Source organism: Schistocerca cancellata, chromosome 8 (genome assembly GCF_023864275.1).
Source record: "Schistocerca cancellata isolate TAMUIC-IGC-003103 chromosome 8, iqSchCanc2.1, whole genome shotgun sequence".
Classification (NCBI taxonomy): Eukaryota; Metazoa; Arthropoda; class Insecta; order Orthoptera; family Acrididae; genus Schistocerca; species Schistocerca cancellata.
In genome coordinates, this window is record NC_064633.1 from 445,633,548 (window position 1) to 445,647,961 (window position 14,414).

Genomic DNA, 14,414 nt, shown 5'->3' on the forward strand with positions numbered 1-14,414 from the left:
CTTCAATCTTTTATACACTGTCCAATCAACCTGTCAAAAGCCTCGGTAAGCTTTTGCAGAGCGTAACAATGCGAGACGTGCAGGAAGACAGTCAGTGAGGTTCCGGAAGGTTGCAAGCTAATTAGTTTCTTTTGAAATCAGGACTTTAATAAAAATGGCAAGGAAATGTTAATCAGAACACAGGGAGAAGTTGGGATCTAAATGACAATGTATTTATTCTTTCTTAACATCACAAGACAAACAAAAAAAAAGACTAAAGAAATGTCACACCAACATTTTTATTTCACAAACGCTTTCACTAATATGGGGTCTATGATGGACAAGGTGATCAGCTTGGGATCGACACACGACACTAACCAGAACACTAATCGCTCTATCTGACTTCATACACGTGAATCCGGGGTATGGCACAAAAACTACCCCACAATCAAGCATCTATACTTAGCTATTCCAAAAAAGAAATATATGGTTCGAAAGAACAGGGCGCTGAGAAACATATATCTGAGCCCTGAGCAGCGAATACTTTACCCTTCTGCCGGTCAGGGCTTCACACGACGATCCTTTCGGCCACTGAAGTCATGGACGGCCGCAATCTGTTATTAATGGCGCGCGCCCGAAAAATGCAAGTACGCCGTCTCGCTTTCAGTTAATTCGGATTGCAGGTACTTCCCTATGAGCCTCTGAAACCCTGGTGTATTCCAGTGTGCACGTGGACCCGTTTGCTGGTCTGCCAAACAGTTTGACTCCGTGCCACGACTATGCGTGACAGAATACGTCAAATGTTTAGAAAGCCGACTCAAGACAAATAAGTGCACCCACACATCACTCGTTGTGTGCGTAATGCTCGAAGCCGTACCTCTGACAGTTCAGAAGGTAACTCGCACAGGCTCTAAGTGGCACACTAGCAAAGGACACAAGTCTCACCATTTAGGTAGAGACCTGCAGTTCCTTACCAGCGAAGCACCAGTACAAGAGTGATCTTTTCTTTCTGTCCACTTTCCTCCTCAGCTCGGTAGCAAATGCCCATTTAAATCTTAGACTTCCCCCACTTCAGCACAAGCCAATCACGAGCTGGAGCGCAGCATTAGAAGCTCGGAGAGCGCCCCTTGCTCTGCATACACCGATTTGACCAATCAATGACTTTAGAGTTAATTGGCGGAAAAGGAAAAAAGATTCAGCTTTACGACCTCTTTCCCACGTGTTTATGCTGTGTCTTTTTGCTAACAACAGACGACGATGGACCACATCCCTCCATAAAAAGCTTGTTATCTCCCCTGTTGTGTCCATTTCGAAGTTCCCAAAGAACGGCCATAAACTCGCTAAAAGCCTCGTGCTTTCACAAATATGTTTTGTAACAGAGTCTGGACGTCTGCGTGCCAGTGACCTGTCCCACAGAAATTCACAGAACGCTCACAGTTGTCTCGTCGGCTTCCTGCCTAACAAGGACCCATCCTCTGCTTTACTGCTAGTCTACAATGGAGGATGCTAAGTTCACCCAACCTGGACATGATGGGACGTCATTATGACGTATATACACTTTAGTCGATTAACACACCTATCGACTTTTACGAACGTTCGAGATTCTAAACTGTCGTCAGCTAGTGGTTTGTTTTGACACGTGCGATTCTGATAACAGCTCAGTGTGGCAGCGTATATGTATTTCGCCAAAATAAAAGTAAAAGAGCTGGATATTAATACAAATATTCCTGACCGTGGCCTTGAAAACACCACGGACAACACGTTTCGTAAAAAAGTGAAGTCTTCTTATGTCCTGACCAGATTAGATTGTGTGATTGTTGTATTGAACGCTTACGCCGAAAATAATATTTATTTATTATCAATATTTTAGTATGGTTTCATACAATTGGTCTTGTCAGTACATATTAGATTGTAGCAGCATACTCTTGCTGACTTTCTTGTCTTAATTTATATAGCTGAAAGAGAACTCGTGCAAGTTTGTTAGCTAAGTAATTTATATGTCCATACCAAGATAGTCTTTTATCAACCATAATTCCAAGTAATTTTACACTCGGACCGCAGAGACAGGTACCTTAGTGTCCAGTAATGACTGGTGTGTAGAACGATTGAATTTCGAACTTAAAAAGAAAAATATGAGGCAGTGTTGAAGAAAAATCGTCGACCGGAGATGAAATACGAGGGGAAGTGGACTTCTCAATGTAATCTTAACCAAAGGTTAGTGTCTTGACGAAAAAATGGTTCAAATGGTTCTGAGCACTATGGGACTCAACTTCTGAGGTCATTAGTCCCCTAGAACTTAGAACTAGTTAAACCTAACTAACCTAAGTACATCACAAACATCCACGCCCGAGGCAGGATTCGAACCTGCGACCGTAGCGGTCTTGCGGTTCCAGACTGCAGTGCCTTTAACCGCACGGCCACTTCGGCCGGCAGTGTCTTGACGCATCTAAAGAACCGACGCACTTCAGCTGGGTCAGAAGTACATCAATTTCTGCTTGAGATTCACAATAACCACGCAATTGCCCGTCGTCATCGATGCTGAACTCTTTCAGCTTTTCTCTCATTAGTGTCTCGAATGCTGAACACATAATTAGAGACGAGCAAACGAAAAACAACGCACAGGACACAAACACAGTACAATACACGATTTAAACGCAAGGAACGCAAAACACATCTAAACCAATGGCGCAGAGCACAGCGCTAACCCGTCACAACCTCTCGAAAGTTCACAAAAGTCGAATAGTCGATATACGGTTTCTATAGTTTTCGATGTAGCGTGTATACGTCATAATGACGTCACATCGTATCCAAGTCCGGTGAACTTAGCATCCTCCGTCTACAATGCGCTGGCCATTTAAGCGGCGACTTCTCGGCAGTAGTCAATCTACCTGGACGAGGATGCCAATCGTCCGGCGCCAACTAATGTGCCTGCATAGTGAGACCGCGGAACTCGGGCATCTGGAAATATTTCCATCCAGGTTCCGCAGAAAAAACGCGCTGCCCTTGGCCTACATTCGGCACCCTATTCCTTTGAATGCAGGTAAAGTTTACCGTTATTCGTTCCCTAGATCACGCAAGCAAAACCATTAACTACTGCCTGCCATTTCATTATAATGTATGAAATCAAATCGTAATAAAGATCATCTTCCCTAAGAACATGAAGTGGCATAACACCGAATCAGAAGTGAGAGTACCCTGCAGTCTCTCAAGGTACCGACAGCCATGCTGACTCCAGTGCCGTGGCCGCCTTTGTTTAGGTTTCTCAGTTGATAATCCAGGGACCAACAGCCCGACTGAGATGGACTCACCCATTCCCGATTGGTCTGGCGGCCAAGGGAGTACGGTAAACTCATCCTGCTCCTCTTCTAACTATACCCATAGACGGCGAGCTGCGTGACACGTTTCATTGTCCTGCTGGTAGATACTATCGTGCTGAGCAAAAACAAACTCCATACAGGGATCCCAAAAGATAGATGCATACTTGTCTCCATCGACTGTGCCTTCCAGAATGACGAGATCACTCAAGGAATGCTCTCTTGCCTGGATCCTTCGATGATTGTTGAAGGATGTTTGTTTTCAGACGTTTCACGCCATACATGTCAACAGCCACCTGTCTGATGGAGCGTAAAATGTGATTCATATGAAAAAGCCACCTGTCGCCGCTCAGTGGGCGTCTGTTTGCGATACTGGCGTCCAAATTCCAGCCTTCATTGCTAATGAACGGTAGTCAGCATGGATGCTTGAAGCAAGTGCCTGCTGCAGAGGCGCATACTTAGTATGAATGGTAGTTGAGGCGTCGTTGTTAGCAGCTTCGCGGTTCATCTGGGAGGTCAGCCACTCAATCTGTTTGCCCGTACACACCGCCACAGCCGCCTCTCACCCCCGTCATCTTTGGCACTTTGCGCACCACAGTTGCCTTTATGCCGGTTTTGGATAGAGCCATTTCGCCCTGCACAGTATACTTTAACAACAGCAGTACACGAACAGTTTACAAACTAAGCCATTTCAGAAGTTCTTCCAAATAGGCGTAAAAGCCAACGATAATGCCCTTTTGGACGTCAGATAATTCACTCTGTTTCCACATCACGACAACAGTTGCATTTTTTTCCGGATCCCCCGACTACCTGTACATACCTCCACTGCTAGTGCTGCCATCTGCCATCTGTAAGTTGTTATTGCAAGTTGATTTCGAACACAGGTGGTGGTGCTATTTCATTTATTTATTTATTCGTATGGTTCACATGCAGTTTAAAACTACAGGTGTATAACATTAGTATATGTATATAACAAGAATGTGAAAACACAAAGCTACATACAAAATTAACAAAATGTCAATATCTAAGTTCGTAGTCCACATAAGAGCTGCATCATCAGCTTTTATGAGGTCACTCCAACTCTCCTGACAGGAACTCAAGGAGCATTCATCTCTAAAGCGCTTGATTGTCTGGTTCGGAGCCCCACAGCCACAAACCGGAGACTCTGTAGCACCCCATTCGTAAAAAAGAGTCTGCACATCGTCCATGGCCAGCGCTAGCTCTGTTCAATTCGATCCATAGTTTCCAGTCGAGTTCTGTGCCATCAGTATCACAGTTATACTTTGGGAACCACTCACGCTCTTCAGGACTTTCAGTAAGTTGACAGATCTGATCCCACAGATCTCTCAACCCGGTATTGGTGGCATCTAGCTGCTCTGCTTGCCGTAATGGTGGGTTTTTTGAACGGAGTCTATTTCGTCGTAGTCTTGGTATGTCTACGTGTACTCGTAATTCCACGTTCTCCTGTAGCTTGCGGTATTGTCTAAGCAAGCTCTCGTTTCTACGGATTGCGGGTGGATATACGTTGCTCAGCAGAGGAACCAATGAATCGGTGTTGAACGGATTGCCCCAGTTATTAACCGTACAGTGTGGTTCAACCGGACGTCGATTAAGTTGGTGTCGGAGCTGTTTAGCCACGCCAGGGCACAATACTGGGCTACTGAGAAGACCAGCGCAATGCATGATGTGCGCAATGTATCTCCTGAACCTCCACATGTCATTTCACACAATTCTTGAATAATACGGTTACGAATTTTTATCTTGGTAGCAGCATTTTCAAGATGTTTTCTATACGAAACGGTGCGGTCACGGGTGACACCAAGGTATTGTTATGGCAAAGAGTGTTTCCGGTAAGTTTCACTCTAAGCTGCGTGTTAGCTTGTTTGTTGTTCATGTGGCAAGTAAATACTTCAGTTTTACATGTACTGCGTTTAGGTTGAATCAACGTGACAGGGCTGCGTAATAACCGTTTACATGCTGATTGCACTGGTTTTGTCTTGAACAGTGAATAAATTCTCAACTCCCAAGATCGCTAAAATCATTTATTCATATAGATGACCGATGCCGGCAACTTTTTGCTGCCATCTTCGGATATATGTTTACATCATTACATAATACTCCTCCAGCAGTACAGTAAGTGGTGCAATCTATAGCACCAGTTACTGCGCTGCATCGTATAGCACCACTTACTGTACTGGTGGAGGAGGTTATGTAATGATGTAAAAATTGCTCCGAAGATGAGAAACAGAGAATTGCCTCAATCGGTCATCTACATGAATAAACGAGTTTAGCGGTCTTGGAAGCTGAGAATTTTTTCAGTGTTCATGATAGTACAGATCGCCCGCACGCTGGCGATGTCGGAAGTGTATGAGGTGTGTCTGGACCTGTGGCTGGTGCTCTACTGTGTTGCTGTGAGGTGAGGCACGCCTTGTTTTGACAGGAGCGCCCCGGCCCGCTGCTGGTGTTCGTGGCGGTGAACGCTGTGGTGGGGGCGCTGCACGCGGCCGTGCTGCCCCTCGAGGTGCTGGCGCTCTTCAGCGAAGGACAACCCCGCGACGCCTGGGCGCTGCTCGTCGTCGCTGTCGCTGGCGTCGGTGAGTGTCGCGCTCACACCGCCCCTCTCTGACACCTCTCCAGTCCCGCATTTCCCTCGGTGTTGTTGCCAGCTGCTAGAGAAGTGATAATTTATTTCACACACTATCCGGTCAGAAGTACCCAGTCACCTCTATGTACTGTGGAACTGACTAATACATGTCACGTGAGGCGGACCCGCCTTTATAAAAAAAAGGCTCGGAGTACTGTGTTGTCAGTACGCAAGCTGTAACAGCAGAATGTCAGTCACGAGAAATCAGTGACTTCGGACATGGACTAGCCATTTGATTTCACAAGAGTAACAGATCCATCAGGGACGTTTTAAGCATGCTACAGTTGCCCAGAACGATGGTTGGTGATTTGGTTTTGAAACGGACACCCAAAGCTAAAACAAGATTAGGGAAACGTCGCGTACTAACGGACGGGAACTGTCAAGGATTGCCGAGGATGGTTGTAAAAATATCGCATGAAACTGGCGGAAGGTATCACTCGTGAGCTCCAAAGTACCAGCAGCAATACACCTGTCACACTGACTATGCTTATGGAGTTAAAAATAATGGGGTACAGTGATGGAGCAGCTCCTCACAAACCACATATTTCTACAGTCAGTGCTAGGCTACGCTTGACGTGGTGTAAGTAAAGACGCCACTGGTTCAAAAAAAAAAAAAAAAAATGGCTCTGAGCACTATGGGACTTAACTTCTGAGGTCATCAGTCCCCTAGAACTTAGAACTACTTAAACCTAACTAACCTAAGGACGTCACGAACATCCATGCCCGAGGCAGGATTCGAACCTGCGACCGTAGCGGTCGCGCGGTTCCAGACTGTAGCGTCTAGAACCGCTCGGCCACCCCGGCCGGCGACGGCACTGGTCAGTGGATGACTGGAAACGAGTGACTTTGACTGCTGGATCATGGTATACCTTCTGGCATTCTGGTGAAAGCGTGTAGGTTCGGTGAACACTTGAAGAACATTGGCTTCCGTAATGTGTAACACCCGCACAGAAGTGCAGTAGAGGTGCTGTTACGGTATGGACGTGTTTTATGTGGTTACGGTATGGACCCTTTATCGCGCTTAAAAAGACGCTAAATTCAAAAGTATATCAACCTATTTCGCAGCATTGTGTACTACATACTGGAGAGGACCTGTTCGGAAACGAGGATTGTTAGTATTAGCAACTGTGAGGCAATGGTTTTTGTGGACACTAATACTCCTGTAATGGACTGGCCTGTCCAGAGTCCAGAGCTGCACTCAATGGAACACCTATAGGGTGAATTAGAAGGTAGCTTTCGCTGCAGACTCCCGAGTTCTACATAACTATCTCCTCTGGCTTCGGCTCTGGAAGAAGAACGAGCTGCCATCCCTCCACAGACATTCCAACACCTAATTGAAAGTGTCCCCAGCAGATGTCAAGACGTCATGGAGGCGAAGGATGGACACATCCCATATTAATATCCATTAATAGGTGTCTGGATACTTTTTAACACAGAGGATATCTCAACCATTCTATTGGGGACAGTCATACTTTCACAACTTCGAAAAAAATCAAGCTGAGACCATGATAATGATGGTGATAGTTCTTCTTTTCTTATCCACTCTTCAATTTGACACATTTTTCACAGAGATAGATCAGTTGGCAGAGACCTTCGTTGTAGAAGTGTGTATTTTGACTATTCAGGTAAGTTTTCAAGTCGAAAATCACCTAGTCATTATTCCAAAAACGCCTGCCATGCAGCGGTTTTTTCATCTGAGGAAAGAGGAAGAAGTCGTTGGGTGCTATGTGTCGTAATTACGCTGAGCTGACAAATTCATGGGCTAGCGATATGCACATATACACATGGCAGTAGATCACGTACAGTCTGAATAAAAGCGCAGGGCATTGGCGGACCTGTCATTTCTACTCAGGTGATTCATATGAAAAGGTATCCGATGTGACTGTGGCCGCGCGACGGTAACGACAGATTTTGAACGCAGAATATTAGTTGGAGCTAGACGTATGGGCCATTCCATTTCTCAAATCATTAGGGAATCCAATATTCTGAGATCCACAGTGTCAAGAGTGCTACGAGAATACCAAATTTCAGGCATTATCTCTCACCACGGACAATGCAGTGGCCGACGACCTTCACTCAACGACATAGAGCAGCGGCGTTTATGTAGAGTTGTCAGTGCAACAGATAAGCAAAATTGCGTGAAATAACCGCAGAAATGACTGTGGGACGTACGACGAACGTATCCACTAGGATAGTACGCCGAAATTTGACGGTATGGGCTGTGGCAGCAGACAACCGAAGCCAGTGCCTTTGCTAACAGCACGACATTTCCTGCAGCGCTTCTCCTAGGCTCGTGACGATATCGGTTGGATCCTAGACGACTGGAAGACCGTGACCTAATCAGATGAATCCCGATATCAGTTGATAAGAGTTGATGGTAGGGATCGAGGGTGGCACAGTCCCCACGAATCCATGCACTCAGGTTGTCAACAAGGCACTGTGCAAGCTGGTGGTGGCTCCATAATGGAGTGGGTTTGTTTACATATAATCGCCTGGGTCCTCTGGTCAACTTGACCGATCATTGACTGGGAATCGTTAAGTCTGGCTACTTGGAGATCGTTTGCAGCCATTCGTGGATCTCATGTTCCCAAACAGTGGTATTACTTTTATGGATGAACATGCGCCATGTCACCAGGCCACAATTGTTCACGATTGGTTTGAAGAACTTTTCGGACAATTCGAGCGAATGTTTTCTCCAAACGGATCGCCCAACATGGAATGTTCAAATGGCTCTAAGCACTATGGGACTTAACATCTGAGGTCATCAGTCCCCTAGACTTAGAACTACTTATATCTAACTAACCTAAGGACATCACACACATCAATGCCCGAAGCAAGATTCTAACCTGCGACCGTAGCAGCCGAGCGCTTCCGGACTGAAGCGCCTAGAACCGCACGGCCACATCGGCCAGTAACATGGAACGCAATCGAGAGCTGAGTTCGTGCACAAAATCCTGCGCAGGCAATACTTCCGCAGTTACTGACGATTATAGAGGCAGCATGGCTCGATATTTCTGCAATGGACTTTCAACGACTTGTTGAGTTCACGTCACGTCGAGTTGTGCTACGCAGGGCAAGACGACGGCCGACACGATATTACTAGGTATCCCATGACTTTTGTCACCTCCATTTAGGGTTTGCATTCTGTCGTACACTTGCACCAGCTCAGCATGGTTTGTTGAAGTGTTATACCCATTCTAAGATAGTGAACGATTTATAGCGCGGTACTCCACTTTATCAATGGACAGCGCCATTTCGACATGCTACGTTAATGCAGCTTGCGGATTTAAGTGTGTATCACAGATGTTGGCATATTCTTGCATGTAAATAAAGAAATATTTACAAATCTTCCATCTTTTTGAGCCAATAATTAAAACTTTATGACCGCCCCTCAAAGATTATGTCGATTGATGGTTTAAATAATGAAAATTGCAGCAGTTGCTTATTTTTTCATGCTTAGCACAACGCGTTCCGAGAGTTTATTCTCATATTCAAGTGCGTATGTTCACATAAAATTTTTTGCATTGTTTCCATTTGTTTCTACCTCTCTTGTACTGTAGTTGCGTTTTTGAGGTTATCCTGCATTCGGGAAATCGGAAAAATTAATGTTGGAATCTTTTTGTATGCTAATGTTAGATATAGAATTCTTGTTTTTCTACTTAAAAGTACTGTGCTTCCTCTATTACACAAAATAACACACACACACGCAAATCATAACTTACACTGTATGTTTGTGTAATCAATACATCCTACAGAGATACTACAATGTGTGGTTCCACAAAAGGTTTGCAAACAGCCGGAGGTGTAACATTTTCTAAACATTACATTGTAAACATAAAACTGTCAATTACAACATTTATTTTACCATTGTTGACTATTGAATTATCGATTACCTTTCTGTTTTGTTGTAGATGTTGACTAGAATCTATAGGTTAATGTATTTATTTATGGAAATTGCTACAGTCATCATACTAGGAAGAAACATTTGAAAAAATTAACTGATTCGCTACATAGTTTGTCAAGGAGAACTTTTTTCTGCTTGCTTTTTGTGGTGTATAAAAATGCGCGTATATATATGATATTCTGTGCAAAGGAGGAGGCACAGTACTTGTAAAGTAACAACAAAAATACTGTCTCTAACATTAGCATATAAAAAAATTCCACGAATCGTTTATCCGGTTTTCCGATTGTATGATAACCTCAAAACAAAAGACAGGCAAAAAATCACGTATGCAAAAATCACAAGAAAATATTTACGCAAACAAATACACTTGAAGATGAGGACAAGTTGTCGAGATGTGATACGTTAACCATGAACAAATAAGTCACTATTGCATTTTTCGTCATTTAAATCACGAATGACAGATTTGCAGACTTTTCATAAACATCGATTATGATGAACGAAATTAAACTGTCGACTGCGGTGACTGTGCTATAAATGTAGGTGGCTCTGCAAGAATCAGCAGCAGTGCTTTTGAAATTACATCGATATACCTCCCGCCGACCAGCGTTGCCGAATTTCTGACACAACGCGTCCGCCTGTTCTATCTGTAAATAGCGACCAGGTCATTCGCTTTTGGATTCCTATCTGTTTGATCCTGTTGAGTTTAAGTCTCAGGAAAGGTATAACTTTTCATGTTTTGACTGAACTTTACCATCCGGACATAGGACTGCCACGATTGTCAGTTCTGTATTCAGTATTTTTGATTTGTCACATCGGCATATGTTATGATTTCAGACACACTGCTTTGTGTTCTATGTCAATAAATGTATCCGTTATAACGGGCGATCAAAAAGGTTCCGTTTTATGCCATTGCTGTATTTAACATAGCGCGACTTCGTTACGGGAATACGCTATAGGCACCAACATGTAGGCAAGGCCGGTAGCTGTGTCCGAGCGGTTCTAGGCGCTATAGTCCGGAATCGCGCAGCTTTTACGGTCGCAGGTTCGAATCCTGACTCGGGCATGGATGTGTGTGATGTCCTTAGGTTAGTTAGGTTTAAGCACACTACTGGCCATTAAAATTGCTACACCGCGAAGGTGACGTACTACAGACGCGAAATTTAATCGACAGGAAGAAGATGCTGTGATATGCAAATGATTAGCTTTTCAGAACATTCACACAAGGTTGGCGCCGGTGGCGACACCTACAACGTGCTGACGTGAGGAAAGTTTCCAACCGATTTGTCATACACAAACAGCAGTTGGCCAGCGTTTCCTGGTGAATCGTTGTTGTGATGCCTCGTGTAAGGAAGAGAAATGCGTACTATCACGTTTCCGAATTTGATAAAGGTCGGATTGTAGCCTATCGCGATTGCGGTTTATCGTATCGCGACATGGCTGCTCGCGTTGGTCGATATCCAATTACTGCTTGTAGACTACGGAATCGGTGGGTTCAGGAGGGTAATACGGAAAGCCAACGGCCTCGTTTCACTACCAGTCGAGATGACAGGCATCTTATCTGCATGGCTGTAACGGGTGGTGGAGCCACGTCTCGATCCCTGAGTCAACAGATGGGGACGTTTGCAAGACAAAAACCATCTGCACGAACAGTTCGACGACGTTTGCAGCAGCATGGACTATCAGCTCGGAGACCATGGCTGCGGTTACCCTTGACGCTGCATCACACACAGGAGCGCCTGCGATGGTGTACTCAACGACGAACCTGGGTGCATGAATGGCAAAACGTCATTTTTTCGGATGAATCCAGGTTCTGTTTACAGCATCATGGCGGTCGCATCCGTGTTTGGCGACATCGCGGTGAACGCACATTGGAAGCGTGTATTCGTCATCGCCACACTGGCGTATCACCCGACGTGATGGTAGGGGGTGCCATCGCTTACACGTCTCCGTCACCTCTTGTTCGTATTGACGGCACTTTGAACAGTGGACGTTACATTTCAGATGTGTTACGAACCGTGGCTCTACCCTTCATACGATCCCTGCGAAACCCTACATTTCAGCAGGATAATGCACGACCGCATATTGCAGGTCCTGTACGGGCCATTCTGGATACAGAAAATGTTCGACTGCTGCCCTGGCCAGCACATTCTCCAGATCTCTCACCAATTGAAAACGTCTGGTCAATGGTGGCCGAGCAACTGGCACATCACAATACGCCCGTCACTACTCTTGATGAACTGTGGTACCGTGTTGAAGCTGCATGGGCAGCTTTACCTGAATACATGCCATCTAAGCTCTGTTTGACTCAATGCCCAAGCATATGAAGGCCGTTATTACGGTCAGAGGTGGTAGTTCTGGGTACTGATTTCTCAGGATCTATGCACCCAAATTACGTGAAAATGTAGTCACATGTCAGTTCTAGTATAATATATTTGTCCTATGAATACCCGTTTATCATCTGCATTTCTTCTTGGTGTAGCAATTTTAATGGCCAGCAGTGTAGTTCTAAGTCTAGGGGACTGATGACCTCAGATGTTAAGTCCCATAGTGCATAGAGCCATTTGAACTATTTGTAGGCAAGGGATTAGAGGAGCATTCGTGTCTTTCCGACGAGCGTGCGGTCAATACGGAAACGTGAACTAGGGCAAGGGCATTACCAAATGTGCACAAATAGGACCATTATGCTGTTAGCAAGATCAGTCGACGTCCATGGGGAATGAAGAACGTGTATGGGGCAGCAAATCTGCCGAAAACCACCGTTGTGGAATGGTTCACCAAGGGGTACGACTGCTTCACGGTATCGCAAATGTCGTAACGAAGAAGTTAGCCAACTCAAGTGGGAGACACTCGAGCACGCTCCGTGTAGTCTTGTTCTCTCCCCATGTGATTATCACACTTTCGGTCTCTTAGAAAAGGCCTTGAAGATCCGACGACTCCTGTCGGAGTAGAATGTGCAACAGGCAGTTCCGACCTCCTCACGCAGCAGGACACGGTGTTTTACTAAACGAGTATCTTCAGCCTGGTGCGTTGGTGAGACGATAGCCTCAACGCTCACTATGATTTTGCCTGTTTGGCATACCGATTCTGACCCGTACGACCTTCGAACGGAAACTTTTTGGTGGTCTCTAGTACTATACAGGCTGTTTCAAGATTTACCGCTAACGTGGCCGCTATCCAAAAAATATCTTTTGGCGACGTTCGACGATGATGCACACATGGTGACAGATGACGGCGAGTACCGGCCTTATTTCCTGCCATGGGTCGGCATTGACTCGTTCGACCTGGACTTAATATGCAAAGCAAGCAGTTATGTCAGTTATTCTAGAGGTTATCTATTGATCATTATACACTTATATAAAATTCTCTGAAACATACTGCATAATTTTAGTTAGTCATATTTATGCTCTTGGCTTACATTTTAAAACACGTCTTCTCACAAACTTATTGTCCAAGTATAGTGGTTCCCTAATGTGTATACTCTTTAAACATTTCAAAAATATTATGTTCTAAAGCGTTATGTGATCAACTGCATTTACATTTACTGTGACAACTACTATTTGTAATTAGAATTTGGATCAACCATCAATTTTAACTAATGTTCTTGTTCATAGTGTATAAAAATGTAGTACACTAAAACGTTAAAACCCATATCATCATTATCAAAGAAAGTGACACACAATAATTTTGCATAAATAAATACACAAATATTTAAAAATGTTGAAGCACATAGCATCACTATCAAAGAGAATGAGAAACAATAATTTTACTTGAATAAATACACAAATATTTTCTTAAGACCACCCTGAAAAATAAGTACAAGATGTTTACAAAAATGATAAATATATCGGAAAGAGTTAGTTTGTGAGTGTAACTGTTCAGTATTCATCGAATTATACGCATTTTATGGAAAGTCACACACTGATACGGGGATGGAAGCTATAGTTTTTGTGAAGTTCAGGGAGAGAACATTGGTTCAACAACTTGTTTGAGATCGGTAATGATGGCTTTGCAAGTCAGTCTTTGGATCCTCATCCCATCGTTGATCCCATCAGGTTACAAGTCTCTCGCAGAGTTGATGATGTGGAGGGATCCTCGGAATATACAGCAAAATAAATGGGTGTACGTTTTGAAACAGCCAAGTTTTCGTCGAATTTGCACTCAGTATGAGGGAGATAGTCAGGTCGGATCTTTATAGGTCATCTAAAATTCTTCTGAGTTGGCTAAGAGAAGTGTAATGGTATCTTGTCTTCAGATTTTCGTGTTTCTTCTTTTTATTACATTTTTGTTCCTACTCTTCTGTTCTTCATGTCGCTTCTTTCTCTTCATATAAATATTGTATTGTGGGTAGGGATATCGGTAATTGTGGACAGGTAGGTTGTCTCTTTGGTGACATTATGCATGAAACTTGAGTCGTTGTGTGTGACTCAGATTCCTCAGAAGTCAGTGCCAGGTGACTGACTGCTACAGATTATGATGTTTATAAGTCTCTGTCTGGCAGAGAACAGCAGAAGGAAAAGCAAATAAAGTTCACAGTTCCATACAGTTATTAGCAGTTGCGCTGTAGGAATAACTG

General features: G+C 44.2%; 1 protein-coding gene across 2 annotated transcripts in view; it reads left to right on the forward strand.

Annotated features, from left to right (window-relative positions):
• LOC126094872 (uncharacterized) overlaps positions 1-14,414 on the forward strand; it is a 278,191-nt gene that overhangs the window by 198,908 nt on the left and 64,869 nt on the right. For both annotated transcript variants that reach the window (XM_049909502.1, XM_049909503.1), the window contains one exon: positions 5,734-5,887. In XM_049909502.1, the coding sequence (XP_049765459.1) occupies positions 5,734-5,887 (154 nt within the window). The remainder of the gene's footprint in view (positions 1-5,733; positions 5,888-14,414) is intronic.